This window comes from Chelon labrosus (assembly GCF_963514085.1).
Source record: "Chelon labrosus genome assembly, chromosome: 11".
Taxonomy (NCBI): Eukaryota; Metazoa; Chordata; class Actinopteri; order Mugiliformes; family Mugilidae; genus Chelon; species Chelon labrosus.
In genome coordinates, this window is record NC_140344.1 from 18032008 (window position 1) to 18051970 (window position 19963).

The following is a 19963-nucleotide window of genomic DNA, read 5'->3' on the forward strand; positions in this document are numbered from 1 at the left end:
TGTGAGAGCCGTGCTTCTCTCTCCTCCCCGCTCGCTGAGAGGAAGTGTAGCTTATTGATTAGCTATCAGATGATTCCGATAGGGCCTGATCGATAGGACTTTGCATGAAAGCCAGGCAGGACCCTCCCTCTTCACTCAGGCACACACACCCATGGATCGGACACTGCAGTGCTCGCCCCGCGCAGACGTCTAGTTGCTGTCCGTTGAAGATTCTCCTTTGTGTCTCGAGTCGCCAACCCCTTCCGATCGAACGTTTCCTCAGATGCGTTTTCTGAAGCTCGGCTTTCATAGAGTTGTCACCGACAAACTAAACCTGCAACCTTAGCTCGGCGGGACGATGTCTCCAGATCACAAGTGTTGCACCTTGCGTGGGTGAAGGTGCATAAAGAGCACTGCGTGACATGTTGTGTTGAGTGAAAATATGGGGGATGGGCACATTTGAAAGAAGAATCTGCGGCAGTTCTGAGAAGAAAGATTTATTAGTCAAACTGATGTGTTTCCAGCATGCAGCCTTTATCATTAGTGTCAGCCTCTTGATGTATAGTCACAAACAGCTGACATTATTCTTATGGTTATTTTATTCCCAGTTTGAGACTTCCTCCTTTAGCAGGGAGGTGGAGGCGAGGCATTACATAAGTATAGAATTACACTCTTCAGGATCATCACAGGAGGAGGTGATGAGAGGCGGCAATAAAATAACCATCTACGCGGCTTATTTGGACGAGAATTCCTGGAATAAAATTAAATCTCAGTGGCAGTGGAGCGTGACGCAACGCAAGAGTCAGACAAGAGTCAGATAAAAAAAAAACTAAAGGCATTTTAAATAATATAAGTCAAGTAGTGGCTCAGATGCACATAAATTCCGCGAAAGGGAAAATAAACAAGAAACTAAATAAAAATGAAACAAACAGAAATCGGATCTAACAACGGAAAGAGAGGAACTGAACGGCTGACGTGCTAAACGCACTGGGAAATGTGAACCTGGAAGACAGCAGGGAAGGGGACGGTGTCGTAAACTTTAGTGACCGGCAGACTGAACACACTCACCGTGAAAATACGCTCTGCAATTAACAAACGGGGAAATTCTTGGATAGTTGAGCGGGGATTACACGGAGCATGATCAGCACCACGGACAGCAACCGGGGATTTCCTTTGTTATCGTTAATATTTTTAACACTGTAGAGGCTGTGAAGCTAAAAAAGTTGCCGTTTACTCCCGTTTAGAGCGACAACAGTGAAATGACCATTGTGTAACATATTCCTATAGTTCTTCCTGAGTCACTGAAACATACTGTATTTTATTTGTACAGTTCTAAAGAAGAAACCAGGCAATTTTATAAAATGCTTTTCTCCCACATGATTCCTCGTCGTGTACATGTGAGATGCTGGCTTCTCTTTCAGTCTGTGTGTGTGTGTATGTGTATATTAGTACTGTATCTCTGTTCCAGGTGTGTCCAGTGCTGTGAAAGGACAGTGATAAGACACCTGTCCTGGGTACAGTACAGGTTACAACAGGGCAGGACAGTGCTATCAGTTTCTGTGCAGGGCACTGCACGTCTCTGACCGAATGTGTGTGTGGAGGTTTTTCCCCTCCTCAGTATATCTGCAAATGAAGGCCAAGGCAGGCAGGGAGGGAGGGGTGCTATCAGTTATGGTGTGACTTGTATGTACGTGTGTGTATGCACAGCTAAAAAGAAGAACAGAGTTATTCTGATGTTTTTTCCCCCATAAGAGGAGTTTCACCACAAGGCAGCTGAGGTTCAAGTGTCACGTCTGTTCTGTCCTTTGCGCACAGGGACATGAAAGTTTTCTGCTCTGATGTAAGCACGTGACGAAATCAAAGAGGAAGAACACTATCTAAAACAAATCACCAAACACACTGAACTGAGGCATTTAGTTAAACTTGTTGTTCACTTACCAGCTTCCTACACAAATATCTCCCCCTAATGGCCTGTAAATGAATGGGATGCTATTATTTCTGTGGCTAAAATAATAAATACACAACACTATAAAGTACTAAAGTTTTATTGACTGTTCTCTCTCATTTGCTTTTATTTTACAGATATCATGACACTGGGATGCTGTTTCAAGAACAACCTACGGCAACCCAGACTGCCATAAAGCACAATGTCTCAAAAGTGCCCCCCGCCCCCCGCCCACAAACTTCAGCAGCTTCAGGGCAAACAATCCAGAGCCATCCCCGAAGCCAGACCTCAATACTACTGATGATTTAGAAAAACAACAACAACAACAACAAGAGACTGAAATTCATCTGGTTAAACACGGGAAGTAACTTAGAAATTATTAAAGATCCTGGACTCTGTAAATAAGATTGTCCACCTGCTGTATTTCTATTCAAATGGACAAAGATCAGCCCATAAAAATATCTCCAAATTGTAACTAAGGCCTACCGGAGTATGGATTATCAATACTTAGGTTGAGTCATTTACTGTAGTAGCGAGCAAGAAAAAAGAAAAAAAAAAAAACAAGATGTCCACACCCCTTTAGCACATGGCCATGAAGTTGTTTAGGATGTTGTAAATATTGTACAGAAAACAAATAGGGACACTGATAAGAAATACAATTATTGCAGAGTAATGTACATAGCCATAAGAATCGTACCTCTAGTGTGTTTATATATTAATGCGTGTCACATTCCCATTACTCTTTATTTCTTCTTGCCCAGAAAGATTTAGCACAAAGATTAACCAACGCTCTCTGTATCTCAATAGGAAACATGAACATCTACATAGAACTAGACAAGAGGATAATGAATATACAGACATTAATTGGGAAGACCACATTGTGCACTATTGCTGGTGTCGGATGCATATACCACAGAGTGTATGCTTGCTAGGTAATCCTTTATTGTTATCGAGACAGGTCATTTACTTTTTTTTTTTTTTACTTTTGAACTTTGCTCTTTTAAATAGACAGTTGTGAAAAGGACTTATTAGAATTTACAGAGGCTACAGAGATGAACAGAGGAAGATAAAACTCAAATCTTTTCCTGATCCCCCACTTCTCATTGTAAACTACCACAGCAGAGTTGGACCCAAAGTTTAGTTCATTCAGTAGATTGTATATGAACCCCTCCACCCACCCCCTACACCCATCTGTACTGTATTTGTCGTGTGTTTTAGCCCCTGTAGTGATGTGACATATCCAGATGGACTTCTGTGGTTTGGCAGCTCTTGTATAGTGCAGTCAGAGTACAGTTATCTTTTAAGTTCATACCTAAGACAACATCAGCTGCTTCCTCTTTGATTCCTGTTTGGCTAGCCCCCCTCCTCCTCCTCCTCCTCGTCTTCTGTCCATTAGAGGGCCTGAATGCCCACTGACCTCTCTGCAACCAGGCGTTCACTCAGCTCCCACAGGCTGGCAGCGCTGCTCTGATCCTGGGCCTGCATGGACGGCAGGCAGCGGAAGCAGTTGTTGAAGTACATGCCGCCTAAGCCCTCCAGCTCCGGAGCTACTGCACAGTACACCGTAGTGGCCGCCCCTTGTTGCTGTGGACAGAGAGAGAAGCGGAAAGAGAGGCAAGATGAGTGGACGGGATCGGGACACTGAGACAACGAGACGGCGTGAGCCCGCAGGAGGAGGCGAAATACGGAGAACGCACATCGGCTCACACACAGACACCGGGGACGTGTCCTGTCCAGAGAAAAAGAGAGAGGACAAAGAGCGGACACTGACCACATCCCTATGTCCTCTGTGAGACACACACACACACACACTGTATATACGCACACAGATACAGATACACACAGACAAAAAAGAGACAGCAGGACAGAGTGTCCACAGGAAAGAAAAAAGAAAAAGAAAAAAAAGACTCACGCACACGCTTTCTCTCTCCCTATAGCCCATGATGACTGGGTCATATTACCATGGGAACAGCATAACCCCTTACTGTACATATATTTATATACATATATTTATTTATTTATTTCTCTACCTGGTGTGTACAGGACCTCTGGCTAATGGGACCATGTGAATGCTACGGATGTACAGACTCACTGTGGACAAGGTGACAACAAGAATCAAGGAAATTACACCAGCTCCTGTCTGGATGGGAATCACCAGGGAAACCACAATTTTTATCTATAATGAATACAAAAAAAAAAAAAAAAAAAAAAGAAACGGGTTGTAATGCCATGGTCATGAATATGTATATTTTCACAGGATGTGTATAGGGGTTCAGCCAGGCTTTCAAAGTTGAGAATAAGTGTTGGAAATGATGCAAGTACAATTCTGTCTGTGAATCAGAAGTTCGAGTCGGTTATAGATAAACAGTATTTTCACACATAATACACAAACACCCACAACACAAGGCTTTACTTCAGTTCCTTCTCAGTAATTCCCCCTCTCAAAGTTTAAATGTGAAGATCACTCGAGTCCAAGCCCGGAAAATGACTCTGTTTCATGTCGTCTGAAGCCAAAGACGCACTGTAAAAGTAAAACAGTATTTGGACGCAACCTGCTAAGTTCTCTAATACACCCTGTCCCATCAGTCAGTAATTAGCAGGGATATTCTTGGGAGGGAGACATCTGTGACATTTGAAAATGAAAGTTGAAACTGCAGCAGAATAAACATGTCAGGGAGAATTACACACATAACCCGGCTGCTCAAAGAGGGATCTTTCATGTTGCAGCTGCGGCTAAAAGCTGCTGTGACAGCTTCCCTGCAAACTCCAGGGCTGGAGACAACTTCTGTGTGGCCACATGAAATGGCTCGCCTCTTTATCTCCTGATGAGAGGCAGCGAGATTGAGATGGGGGGGTGCAGGAAGAGTGAGAGGGAACGCTGATGTGACGACTGAAGACTAGTGTTTAGCACAGAGCACTGGCACACCCTGAGACAACCCTACATATGCAGCAGTCAAACATGGGCAAGACACACGAATATACACACATGCATAATGGAGGCCCATTACATGCCAACTGTCTGAACAGCTTCCTAAAGCAGCTGTGAGGCCAGTGAACATGAAGTGGAAAGATCCATTGAGGTCTAAAGCATTTATACTTTCACAAGCAAGTGCAAAAAAAAAAAAAAATGCACAAAAATGCAAATGCGATGAACAAAACCCCCCACACACAAACTGGATTCCAAGAAATGTTTTTCTCATCAACACCGCGCGCAGACGAACACGCACACTTACACACAACCCCCCTCTAAGCTCTGAGTAAAGTTCCACCAGGAGGAGCCCTGGTGTGTAATGTCGCTGCAGCAGATTGAGCGTGTTTGAAGTGCAGCGTGATGAGAGAGCTGGTAAACAGCAGATGAAAAAGCAGCATCTCTCTGTGCGCCGCTGTCTGTCTCACCTGCCAGTGAGGCGATAACTTCATCCACATCACATGTCGCCATATCAAAGACCGACAAATGCCAAGCAGTGTCTCTGACTTGCAGGTTCACACGCACTCAGTTTAACTCATCTCCCTCACTTAGGGCATCTGATTTAGCTCATCTGAAAGCGAAATGCCTTTTAAACTTCACTGAAGATTTCAGTGCTGCAGCCTCTGACTCGCTGACGCCCCCTTTAACTTCTCTGACTTTCAGAGCAGTTTGTTTGTGTCCAATTACCAAACACTGGTCCTGCTCTGGGTTAAAATACTGATAAAAAAAAAATGCTTTCATGTTTGTAATCCAGATTTGTGCAGCTTAATTCTCAATGAAATCTTCAGTATATATTCCAAAAGTGCTTCCATTTTTTTTTTTGGAAAGCAAGTCCAGACCACTGCTTCTCTACCGGCTGCAGCAGACCACTCAGCGTTGAATGTGCAGAGTACATGAAGTGTTTGTGCTGTGTGTCCAGCAGTGTGCTGTCTTACTGGTGTTTAGCTCATCCCCCGCACCACTTGACCTCGTGACCTCTGTAAAAGATAAGGCTGATGAGATTAGGCATTAACATGCTCAGCCACCCACCACAGCCATTTATCATTTGGTGTGTGTGTGTGTGCGTTTGCAGATAGGAACCAAGGCGAGTCTGAGGTAGTGGGAAAGAGAACAAGAGGGGGTGAGGGAACATCTCGGCACCGCTGCACACGACCATACATGCATGCTTGAACATGAGAATGCGCCTGCACACAAGCACGAACGAACACACAACTAAACACTTGGTACGATCTACATGCACATCTGCATCTACAGGTAGTGTCACTGAACCAGTGCGCACATCTCCGGTGGTCTTTCCAACCCACGTCCAACTGTAGATTAAGCCTGTAAATTTTGCTGTCTACAAACCGATGGATTTTGATGTGTGTCTTTCTATCTTCTGCAACTAAATGTGAATCATTACCTTGTGTACAGTAGTTTTCAGAGAAACATCTGTGGTGTTTTGCTATCGACTACCCCGAGCTGTGGACTTGACCCAGAATTAAATTACAAAATTAAGACTTGAGACTCGCCTGTCTGACAGTTTGAGCTGATTACTTTCCGACTGGTGTTTTTAAAGTGACTGCAAAGGCTTTGAAGGCCATTGTCTGATTGCAGCTAGCCTCTTAAGAAAGCCAGCCGCATGTCAATATATTTTTTTTTTTCCTGTGCAATGTAAATCTTTAAAAGGAAAATATTTAAATCCACATGTCTTTAATAAGCAGAGACAAATTTCAGAAACCTGCAGGACTCCAGTGAAGACTTGTTCTCAATGACTTCACTTGGACGTCCCCTAAAACAACACCAGCTCTGCCACTGATATGGGGAGGGGAGATGCACCGTAAACAACCCTAAAATTATCTCTATGCTAACGCTACAACGTAAAGATCACAGCAATATGATAAACCAAAGGAGCGTCAAGTGTGAAAGCAGATTTTGTAGATTACCTCTGTGTATGTCTGCTTTTTCCAGGGGCGATAAACACCAATACTGGGGGAAATACTTACAAACCGCCCTGCAATAAGCTGACTGTTTATAAGTGGCAATAAGCGCGTACTTAGCCTGGGATTCAACACTGCGGTTCTGGAACTGCTCTGGGACCAGATCCAAGTCTTCCAATCTCAGTATCGACTCAATACCCAAGCACCTCATGGACTCGCAATAGAAATGTCCTTGTATAGTGTTACGCAATAATCAGTTGTTGAGAACTCCTTATTGAGCATATTTAAAAGTAAAAAGGGTACCTGGGGGGGGGGTGGAGGGTGTGTGATGTTGTTGAATTAACAGTATTGTTACTTTGCCGTGTTCCGTTCTGTGTCTTCATCATCCAAGTTGCACTCAGCTGTATGAGCCCTCTCTGACCCTATGCATGTGATCCTTCACCCCACATCTGTAGTTATGACATTGACCTCTCCCTCTGACCTGGATGTAAATAACCCAGTACTGTAGAGCAGTCTGTTTTTGGCCCGTCCTTGTACATAACAAAACTGTAAATACTACCAGCTATGCATGCTGAAAACCTAGCAATTCTTTCAGGTACTTTTATAATCCCCCAAATTCTCATATGGCATGTGCTGAAAAATAATTTAAAAAAGTAGAAAAAATAAAAGATTAAAATAAAAATAAAAAAAATAAAAAAAATGTTTAACATAAATGAGTTGATAATATTGTCAGGCAATATCCTCTCTTGGACAGTGTGTGTAGAGTCTTCCTGTTTTCTTACTCCTGTGGGTGGTTCTCCTTCTTTGCCTGTCCTGTGTTTCTGCTCACCATCTGTGTCAGTTGTTGTCAGTTGGCATTTGTACAGCAGCGAGGGTTGAGGCAGAGAAGAGAGGAGGGGGGGGGGGAGCATTCACCATCTTGACCTCTGTGATGGCACTCCAATTCAGCAGCAGCGCTAAATGTTGGCAAACCTATCTGTGCCTGGGACACAATTTGAGAAGTTCGTTCCTGGCATGGACCGCAAATAATTAAGCTCGTCGCGTGAAGGACCGCTGGATATCCAGAGAACGGTTTCAGTCAGAGCTATTGTATAAGTTAGGGTTTTTTCTTAGCCTACTTGGAGTTTGGCAAGCTGTCCGTCGCAGACAAGCAGCATTTTGTGGTCTTAAGTACCTACTTTGTTGCTCTACAAAGCAAACAAATGCTCATCGTTTATCAGAAACACAATCCTGTTTTAGACATATTTGAACTGACATCTAAACTACAGCACATATTTTCTTTCCTCATCTATTAATGGTCTAACACAATTCTAAAGGCATTCGGTGAAAAAAAAAGTCAATTTTCTACCATCCAGTGTAATAAGGCTACAGCATACATTTGGAAAAGTATTTCCTGGCTGGTAGCCTGAGTAAAGGGATCAGGAGGAGTGCAGTGTTTTTGCCTCAGCCCTCTGCCCAGCCTCGTGGAGTAGCTATCCTGAAAGCAGGACTCCAGATTGATTGTGATTCTGTTTCAGGAATGTTTTTTTGTTTTGTTTTTTTTTCAACCTGTGATGTTTCAAATTGATGGAGGTGTCTGATTTTTAATCTGTGCTAAAGATATTTTACATTTAATAAATAACCATTGAAATCAAAGCTTCCTATGTGCTCAGTTTTTGTGTGTCTTCTTGTACAGCTATCTCCCTGAGGACCAGTTTGAGTTGAGGACATTTTGGTCAGTCCTATATTTTACAAGAGTGTTTGAGGGTTAAGATTTAGTTTTATGGTAAAGGTTACAATTAGGTTATGGTTAGGATTAGGGTTAGAGACTTAGCTGAGATGGTTAGGGTCCGGGTAAGAGGCTAGGAAAATCCTTATGTCATTAAATGTCCTCACAAAAACAGCCATACAAACACGTGTGTGTGCACAGAAGGAGCTATCTTTGCCCTCAGCCGTGGTAACCTCTGCGAGCTGACAGCTTAGCTGAGCGTGCCTTGACCAGCTGTAGAGGGAATCCTGGGTAATGCGGACCCCTCAAATAAACAAGCTGCCCCTCATTCAGCGTGACCACTCAACCAAGATGAGAAGAGATTAGCATCTCAAACACCTCAGCGCACACTTCAGAAAGCACCCCCGTGAATCTGTGGTGGCCTCCGTCACCCTGGCTGAGGTAGGCCAAAGGTCACATTAAATAACCTGAACTCAAGATACTGTGAAAAGGAAAACATTATTACGAATGAAAAGACTATTCATGTCCAGAACTCCAACAGCACTAAAATACAGGTGAAGGCCTTCATTTGGGTGGGAGCTATGTCTATAATCTGACTGAAAGCCAGTTTACAGCTTCTCATCATGGGTCCCCCCACTGATTAGTGTACTCCCGGTCATCTGTATGTACTAAATTCTTTTTTGCACCGTCCATTAGCCCGCAGGCTGAAGGCTAATACTCACCCACAGGCAGCATGCTCCCTTGAGGGGCATTAAGGGCAGGATGGAAGGACCAGCCTCCTTCCTCCCTGCTACTCACTCCCTTCCTTCATCATGCCTGCTCAATCTCTCAGTGTCTATCTGCCTTGTCCCCGTGGTTTCTATCAACCATCTGCAGATCCCTATTCCCCTGCAGCACCATCCCCCTCCGGCCCCATAACTTAGAGGACTTTGCATACCATGTTGCCGTTACTGAAGTCTCATGGGTAAATGGTCATGGTAGGAGTAAATGAACCCCTTTCCCCGGAGTCCTAGATCACAGATGAGTACTGTTGTCAGTCTCCTTTTCTCTATAAGCAAGCAGTGTGATGTAGTGGAGGATGAGAAGACAGGGAGAGAAAGGAGCAGAGGGGCAAACTATGCAGGAGTGACAGGAACACAACACAAAGCACCGCGGAACCCCACATGCCCCTGCACGATTTCTCTCTTCCTCTCTGAGGCCCTCTCTTTACCCCTTTTGCGCCAGATAAGATCAACCGAGTGTCAGTCATCAACAGCCTCCTGTCACACAGTGATTGTTCATCTGTTATATGTGTGTGTGTGTGCGTGCACGTGTGTAAATGTGTAGTCCAATGCGACATGGCTGCATACATTTAATGCCCCGTGTTCAAGGGAACAATGGAAGGAGGAAGTGAAAAGCGAAGTGGAGGGAATGAAAAGGACAAGAGGAGGAGGGGAAGCATAAAGACGGGAGGAGAGACAAGGAGAAGGAGAAGGAAACAAAGCAGAGGAGGAGATGAAGGAGGTAGGACACAAGGCATCCAAGGGGAAAACGACAGGGTGTCAGAAGGACTTGCGCAATGACTGTGAAACTATCTCATTTTTATCTTGTGAGAGGACTTCCGAAGTGATCCGCACAACCTAATTATTTTCCCCTAATAAAAGCAACATATGCTAAGACAATAAAAGGCCTTATTGGACACCTATTCATTAAAAAGCAGCAGTAAAAGGTGTAGGACTCTGGCACAGGGATTAGCTTTTAAAAGGGCTTTTCTCTGGCTGGAAATGGCCTTAGTCTTCCTTTAGCATGTCCATATGGGTGCATAGCCCACCATAAAAGATCTGAATTATACATGAAGAGGCCTGGCTGCTTTATTGGCTGTGATCTTCCCTTTCACTCTCACCTAATTGCGTCAGTGCACAATACCTCAAAGTTTGGACTGAATCACTCTTTGATCTCATCCACCGTGCGTGAGTGCTGGAAAGCCCGCCGTTTTGAAAATGAATGATGAAATGTTGGGTTGTAAAACACATATAGCTAATGACAAGCATTCAGAAGCAGCGTGATAACCTATAATTCACAAAAGTTTGTTAAGTTGGAAACATCTAGTTGCAATAACGCATGCTGGTGACTCACGTCTGACAGCTTGACACAGTGAAGTCATTATTCCATATGGTCAACGTACTGTAAGTGTCAGTATGTTTCTATTATGAGCAGAGCAATGCTGTCTGTGTGTCGGTGTGTGAGTGTATGATGAGCTGGTGTAATAGGGCCACACACAGGTGTGTGTATGCTCACCTCCTCACTGATGCACCAGCTAATTGGTCTCCTGCGGCAACCTGACATATTCACACACTCAAAATCTCCCGCACACACACACACACATACACACACCCAGTCAGGTGTGTGCACACACAATGTAATGTGCAATAGTTATTTCCACATGTATACAGACTGTGTAAATATGCACACATGTGAAAACACAGCTATGCATGTGACTGCATTCACAGGCAGCCCGCAGAGTGCGAGTCCAAATCAACTCATTATCACAGTGCTGACTCCGAGTGAAGAATGACACCTCAACAGACTGCTTATCCTGTACACACACCTACTTTAAAGTACTGCAGGAGAAAATAAAAACCAATGACCACAGAAATGTACTGGAAAACACGGGCTATGAAAGAAAATGCACCCAAGAGCCAAACACTTCAAAGCTCCCTCCAAAATCCTCATAGGCTGCACGCCCGTAACGCACAAAACACAATGCAAACATTATCTGGCTTTCTGTTACGTTAAAGACCAGGGATGATAGCGACCATCACTCCAACAGTGGACATGAGCTCAGCAGTGACAATTACTGAGTACAATTCCACAATTTTAACATTACAACCGGGAAGGAAGCCCCCACGTTTGACAGAGTAGCGCCACATTTTAAAGCTGTCACAAAAAGCAGGAAAGAGAAATGTATTTTTAGGCAAATGACTTATACAGAAGAGGGAAAAAATCTGTGAAAGTTAAGTGTCCCCACTGAAAGTGTATTAGTAGCAAATGAAAATGTCTTAAAGATCTTTTCTTAGTATTCTATCCTCAACTTTTTTTTTTTTTTTTGCTTGCTCTCCAGCTCAGCTTAACCCTAAATTAAGTTCATCTTCCTCTGTTCACGTCGTCTCTCCTGCTCAGTCAGTCACCTCCTCCAACCCGCTCTCCTGCCCCCTCCCCTTCCTTCGTGGTGGAGGTCGAGAGAGAGAGGGATGTTCTGTTTTAAATAAGAAGGCAGCACTGGCCCATTAAACTCTGATAGTAATGATATTAATTTGGCAGGAACGTGTCATTTTCACAGGAGAGCAACTAGCTCAACTGTCATTACACACACACACACACACACACACACACACACACACACACACACACACACACTTGGATGCAAAGCATTCAGTCTCATTCACACTTTCTCCCTCTCTCTCCCCCTCTCTCCCACACACACACACACACACAAACCAGGAACATGTCACAGGAGAGCAGCTAGCAGTAACATTATGAGAGAGTCGGAGAGATCTTCTAATGGGATAGATTAGCGTGCCCTTGGTCACAACGGCTACAATGGAGTGACTGCAGATTTGATCCATGTCCCCCATTCACCCCGTTCTCCTCACCAGCTTTTACTCCCCTCTAACTGCACTTTCTCCTGCTTCTGCTACTGACCCCTTCTTCGTCATCCTCTATCCTCTGATTCCTGGCCTCTTGATTTATCCTCAACTCATCACGATGATGACCAGGGAAAGAGAAGCTGAAGTTGTAATCCAGGGACACGAGGGCAGATCTGTTTGTGTTGCTGCCAGGTTGAAAAACGGTGACACATTATCAAAACTGTTTTGTTTTTTTCTCATTATGGATTTTGTTAATGGAGCCTAATGAGCACAGTGGACCTACCAAATCAATACACGAATGAAAGTGATGCCTATCTCAAAGTATCAGCAGTAAACTGATTAAAAAGCTGTCACAATTAATGAGATTGTACTTAAATATTTCCATGCAGAGAGAAAAAAAATTCTATAAGACTGGGATTAAATCACCTTTTGGTTTCGGTTTTCAGCGTAAAATAAAAATCATAGCGAAAAAAAATGGCCGCAAATTGAGACAATAACAAGAGGTATGTAATTTAAGAAGGCATTGTATTTACATGAATCTGACTAAAGTTATTCTTGAGGCAGAAATAACCAAAGGACTTTATTGTGAGATCTTCTCTTGATATAATCTGTGTTGGCTGGTAATCCAGAAAACACTACCATTAAATTTAAATAGTCGACGTAAGGTGAGCCACTTACTATATTAGCTGCCACCCAACCTATGAGAAATTGCTTTGTGATGGCTTTAAATCTAAGTACGTGCTAAGAAGTGTGCTTCCATATATATATATATATAACTTCAGAGAGACACATGAGCAAACAGTAACAACATGTTTTGAACAGTCACTCTGCTGCACTTACAAGGATATGACACTAATAAGACCCGTCCAGCCTTTGCCTCTATAACACTGCTAAATATACTCACACACACACCGCCTCTGTGACTCACACAGGTCACATACATATGCCTACATACATTCAAGCACACAGTGACCGTCAAAGCAGTGAACACATTACAGAGGGACTGTGAGTGCATGGTGCAGAGGGGAAAAAATAGTGTTTTCACCTATTTTTATTGGTATTGTGATCCATGCGTACCTGTGTGTGTGTGTGTGTGTGTGTGTGTGTGTTTGTGAGGCAGCGTGACAGTGTGCATGCCAATATGCTCTGGTGGGAATGTGTGTGTGTGTTTTTCTGTGTGTTCATGCTGACCCCATCTCGGCACTCCTGACCGGTTGAATGCAAGCTGCATAAATTAGTGCTGATGCTCTGCGATGTAATTATGCCGCTGTCAGGATGGCCCCTCTACTCAAATTCATTTTAATAAAGTTGGTCTCCAAGGTTACCAACCAGGGGTCACCTTCGGTGTCAGTCCCTATGGATCACAACCATGCAACATCCTGAAAGTCTCAGGTCGGAGTACAGTAACACCTTAACACCGCTCGACCCCGCGTCACAACACAAACACACCTCCTACTGATTTACTCCGGGAGGCAGTTAGTGATCAAGAGAATGAGGAATATTTGTCAACATTAGAATGTGAAATATAGTAAAAGGAGGGCGGGAGGTGTGAGAGGCTGAGAAGTGCAGGTGCGAGCTCGAAGAAAGGAATAAAACTGAGGGAAAAAAAAAAAGAGGAAAAGGAGAGGGACAAAGGTAAAGGGACAAGGAGAGGGCGAGGGAGTGTCTCTCTTGGGCAGATGGTGGGGTGTATTCTCATTTGTCCTGCTACGGTGTGTGTGTGCCAACACTAACCTCCAGGGCAGAGCTGCAGCACAGAACACGCTCTCAATTAGCCAATAACACAGACCTGCGCATACGGCTGGGAGAGGGAGGCACCGCTCTGTCTCCACACAACAAATAGTTAAACATGCAAGACCAGAGGACAGGGCTGCAACACCAGCTGAACGAAGACCCATTTAAATAAACTGTTTCTAATTATTTTCAAATACAATGTCGTTATTGACATGGATGGTTAAGTAGTATATGCTTTTATAGCTAGCGGCGATATTGTGTACTTTTAGGCAGAGTTTACTGATCATAATCTAAATGATGAGAGATGGATGCCATTTGCAGTAGTTGACTTAAAAAATGTAAATGGATCTTGATTTTGCCACAACAAACGATAACGATGTGTCTAAGTAAAAATGGTAAATACTCTGTCTTTTAATCTTCAATTAGTTTTCATTTTGTTTTCATTGCAGATCACTCCTTGGCTGAGTGAGTTGTACTGATGTTAAGGTTAAATGTTATTGAAGCTATAGTGCAGGACTAAATGAAAATGCCCAATGAGTCCACACAACACTGATTAAACTACTCAGAACCAGCCACAACTAGTGATGCTTGCCACAGTAAAAGAGGGGAGCAACCACAGCCATGCAGACAAAGTCAGCTACAGCAACTAGGAGTACGACGGAGAAACAAGAGCTAAGATACTATGAATTCACTATTTCTGGCTGTAAGAAAGATTTAAATAGAACCTATGAAGCATCCATGAAAAGTTTCTGATGCCGCAGATAATAAAAAAAAACCTCAGCATTAAGAGGAAGTATTACGGTGTAAGGAGAAGGCGCTGTGGGTTTTCCTCATTGGAAAGCACTGGAAGAAGAGAAGAGACTGAGGGACTGACAGCTGAGTGGATCATATGCATGCAGCGTTTAATAAGGTTCACTGCCAGAATGGGGAGAAAAAAGTTCTGCAACCTTTTTTTTAACCTTAACATGTTAAAATAACACAATACATCGATCAGCCACAACATTAAAACCACTGACAGAAGTAAATAACATTGAACGTTTTCTGACAATTTAATGTTCTGCTGGGAAACTTTTGGACCTGGTATTCTTTTTGATGTTACTTAGACGTGTAAGACCCACTTAGACCAGACCAGACACCCCCACCCCTTAGCAATGACACTCCTTCATGGCAGCAGCCTCCCCAGCAGGATGCAGCCTGACACAGGCACACACACAAGAACAGTTTAGGAACAACTCAAAAAAACATGAAGAACAGCACAAGAACTGAACTGGACTCCATATTCACTAGATCCCAAATTGATGAAGTAGTTGTGATATGTACTGCAACAAGCCGGATCCACAGAGGCCCCTCCCCTCAACCCATAGGACACAATGGCCCAGGTCAGAGGGCTCATGTCCATTCCCTGATGAGTCACAACTGTTTTGGAGGCACAAGGGAGACCTACACAATATTAGGAAGGTGGTTATAATGTTATGCTTGTTCAATAGCCATTCATGCTGATATTGGATCATCATCTGCGTCTGACTGTAACATATTATTGCCTTACACCACCCGTGTTTCATGCTCTGTGTTGAATATTGAAACTTCAGCGTGCGACTGACCAAATTCACACAAACTCTCTCTCCCTGCACTTTCCTTCGTCCGTATCCTAGCAGTGTGGGCTGGGGTGACTTTGACTGCCTGTGTAATAGTCACAGCAACACGCTTTGTTAGCTGCAGGTAATTTATGGTTGAACTGGCCTGATAGTCTGATACGATCGACTGCCCCGACTGTCTTTACCGGCCAGCCCCAAAGACACAGAGGAAGCTTCTGTCTGAGGAGGGAGGGTGAGAAAGAGATGAATACAGCAGTCTGCAGGGCCACCTAGGCTGATGTTAAGAGTCTGGATTTAGCCTGCAGAGAAATAATAAAGCCGAAATGAGAGCGACAAAAGCATACCACAGAATGAGTAATGCAGGTGAAAGGCGTTGACGGGGTGAGAGAAATTAAAGAGTTGCAGAGCAGTTTAGTTCTCAGCATCCCTCTTGAGGTGTGCTGAGAATTAGATTGCATTAAAGACTGACAGTCTATTCGTCTACACCACACCAAGAAGGAACATTTAGTTAATTGAATGATTAATAAATTCAGCTCAGTCACACTATTTCACTCTGGTGTTGGCTTTGGATAAAAATGTCTGCCAAATGGGAGACGTCATATATCACTTGTTTGAAATCCTTTGACTCACGCTGTGCATCAATTTAACCAGAACCGTTCCAGTGGTGTATACAAAGTAGCTGAGATACAGTACAGCTGCAGGATAGTGAGACTTTTAACCTTGTGCTCTGGCGGCCTGTCTGCCCTTCGTCCTGTTTCATCAGGAAAGCCTGGTATTTCGGCATGCGAAGTTTTCTGTAGCCGGCTCATCATCACATTACGCGAGACACAAGTTCTTCAGTTCAAACTAAAGGGCAAATCCAGAGGCAACCAGCACCTGTCTTTCTAATATGGACAGGCACGCGACTCTCTACGCCCACTTTGCTACACCTTCCTTCCCCTAACAAAGACAGGCACAGACCCTTGCTCTACATACATCTTCCCTCCACCCCCTCTCCTAATCCAGTTAGGCAGGAACATCCTCGCCCGTCTCTCCTTCCCCTTATTCCTTTTTTTTTTTTCTCTCCAGGATCGACTACTATAATCTGGTCTGTCAGGCCAACCAGGTCCCTGACTGCTGTTCTCCTCTCATCTCCCATCTTCAAACAGAATGAGGATGCTTTCATAATACCGTGTGAGTGACAGGTAAAGAAGTCAGGTGGAGACAGGCCCGTGATACGGACAGGCACTTTGTCCTATTTAAATACACTAATGGAGGATAAGAGGCCTGTCACAGGGACAGGTGGAGATAGGACAGGACAGAAGACACAGACACTCATCTTTACTTATGGACGATTTGTAAACTCAGAGAAGGGGGAATGTGCAATCAGTTACATCAGACTGCAGAGGTTGCGGTAGAGGGCAAGCACCTCGGATCTCACCTCGCACTTTGGGTTTGTTTCACGTTTAAGAAGTGACGCTGTTTCCTTAAAAGCAAATTTCAAGCTTTTTGCACATAGAGACCAAAAGAAAAAGCTTCAACTGATTGATGTCCGCGAACAAAAAAAAGTCCAAGAGCAGTGTTTCTCTTACTCCTGCATGGAACACTCCAATTTCAGTTTGTACATTACCACACAAATCACTAGTGAACACAAACACACACTTATCTGAATCACAGCTCACACACCCAGTAGGCAGCCCTTTGGATGGATGGCACCTGCATACGGGAGGAAGGGGCACACAAATAGGATTCGAGAGTGGAAGTGGGGTGGTGGTGCTGTGGTGGCGGGGCGGGATTGAGTCCATAAATAGGATTGTGTAGGAAGCAGGGCGAGCTAAATAGGATTGTAATGTACAGAAAAGGATGTATAAATAGGATATGAGAGTCAGGGCTGTGTTCTCACTAGTCCCGCGTCCCTGTGGTATAGGAGTTCTGTAGGACCGGCTCGCAGCGTGTATGCATGTGTGTGTGAGCGTTTGCGTGAGAGTAAGTAAAGGCTATTAATGTGGAGGCTAATCTTGAGGCACCTGTCTCCTCAGGCAGAGTGTGACCTCCACTAGCCAAGTTCACCCGCGTTTGTCCTCCCATCTCATTCCTCACCTCCTGCCCCTCCTTCCTCTCCTCAATCTTCACCTCCCTTTCTTTATAAATTTTTGTCTTTGCTTTCATATCTCATCAAAGAGAGCAATGATTGTTTTTTTTCCCCGTCTTTTCTTGACCACTTTGTACAGGTAAACTGTTCAACTCTTGCTGGGTATACACTGTTTCCCTTCCAGGAGAGGTCAAAGCTCTGTCTTCTTCTCTCTGTAGCTTTCTCTTTCTCTGCTTTTGGGGTCAGTGGGCTTTGGGAGCTGTCAGCTCAGTGCTGGTGTCTGCTGGCTGACGGACTGAGGTCAGAGGTCAAGGGTCAGGAGTTAGAGGGCAGGACGTGACCCTAAAGACAAACAGCATGGGGAGAGGGTCATACCCTCGAATGAGCTTGTCATTCTCCACGCAGGGGGTGATGTAGTGTGGGTAAACATACAGTGTGTGCATGAGAGCGTGTGGATCTCATATTTACATGCTGATGCCCTGTCTCTTTTGTGTACATTCACACCTGTCCTCGAAGCACCACGGTTATGGTTTGGCACACACTGTGACATGATGTGTTGTGATGTGTCAGGTTGGCATGACATGCATGTTTAGCCTGTTTATGGGTCTTTGTCAGTGCAGCTCCGCTCCTGCACTCATGGTTACTTTACAAACCTGTTTACACAGCCAAGGTCACAAAGGACTGCTATGAAAGCATCATCTACTATACAGCCAAGGAAACATTGCATACGAAACTGACAAAGGCAGAGATAGTCACACGCCGTGAGCAATACTCTCACTGTCATATCATCATATTTTAACAGTGTATGTTTGCGTGTGAGGCACAGGAGAGCACGAAGCCACTTCAGACGTGTAATGGATGGTAGGACTGAAAGAGACTGAGGGGAATTAAGATAAACACACTCTGATAAAACTAACCTGCCTGGCCACACCGCTGTCTGTTTACCAGGAATTAAAACATATCACATGCGCTTGCACGCACATGCAAACACACAGGCATGTGCACATAAGCAGTGACACCTGAACGTACAAGCATGCACACACACACACAGTTTGCACTTCGGATTTTTATGATGGATTTATACACAAACGCATGCTTAAACAGTGGAATAAATGTTTGGACAGTGGTGGCTCTTTGAGTAATTGACCTATGAATCATACACAAGAGATCTTGTAAATTATGAAGACAAATAAACTCTCCATATATCAGGCTCCTATTATAAAATCTTAAGCAGATTTAAACAGAATTGTATCTAGTTGGACAACGACAGTAATTTATTGCTCTAAGGTGTCCTGCATACAGATTATGCAGACTACCTTGTGGCATCAATACTCTGTGGCTGACAAAGAATAAAACTGGTCAAAATAATATAATAAAAATAATCATTTCTATTATATTTTGTTATTAGAGCATGTTGTGTGCTCTTATTACATCTTACTAATGCATCCTTTTTAACAAGAACATATTCACATGTGGTATATAGTTTTGTCAGCTAACAATGTTGTCACAGAATTGAAATTTTGGATGACAGAAAAAAAACAGCAGCTCCCGAGAGAAAGCAGTAACACCGGTGGGTGTGTTCTCCCACCATCATGAGAGTTGCGGCTGAAAGTTGGTATAGCCACACACTCCCAGTGCAAACATACTTCATACGTGCGCGCACACTTTCCAAGTTTATGCACCGATGATCAAAGTACATAATGAAGTGTGACATATCAAGCAAAGGCGCTAATGGGAGTGTGAAGTCATTAGTGAACTCTCTCTCCTTCACACACACATACACGCGCGCACACACACAACACACACACACAACGTTGTGTGTGCATAACAACAGGCCTATTCTTTCATTCTATACTTGTGTGTGTGACTGTGATAAGCCTGTTAGGTAATCTTGACTCCTGGGTAATATTAGTGAACTTACACTTTGCAGCGCAACCCTCAAAAATAGATTTTTGCACAGCATGGATGTATCACACATGGGTTGTGTTAATGCAAGCTTTAGCACACGCACGAATTAAGTGGAATATGCGGGTGAGAAAAATGAGATTTGACACAGTTGCAGGGCTTCACTCCTTTACTGGCGCTCATGCACCTGACGGTTGCAGACTTCTAAGAAATGCACGTGTGTTAACGTGACATAACCGACATAATGTTGTCTGACATACTCCAAATTTACAACTGGAACAGAAATGAGGCAGGAAGAGAGAGAGAGAGAGAGAGAGAGAGAGAGAGAGAGAGAGATTGGAGGAGAAAGAGAGGGGCTAGGGAAAGAGACTCTAAAAGCTTGTCAGTCCCTCTTAATTATTCTAATTGCTGAGCTCAAGCATCATGCAAGGCTTAGGCATTCCCCTGGCACAACACAAGCCCCCCTATCAAACACACACACACACACATGCACCCAGACACGTGGACACAACT

At 43.9% G+C, this 19963-nt stretch overlaps 1 protein-coding gene across 1 annotated transcript in view; it reads right to left on the minus strand.

Moving 5' to 3' along the window:
* Positions 1-3077: 3077 nt before the first annotated feature.
* wwox (WW domain containing oxidoreductase) overlaps positions 3078-19963 on the minus strand; it is a 123093-nt gene continuing 106207 nt past the window's right edge. Inside the window, exon 9 of the mRNA XM_084555118.1 lies at positions 3078-3508. Within this exon, the coding sequence (XP_084411244.1) occupies positions 3317-3508 (192 nt within the window). The 3' untranslated portion in view covers positions 3078-3316. The remainder of the gene's footprint in view (positions 3509-19963) is intronic.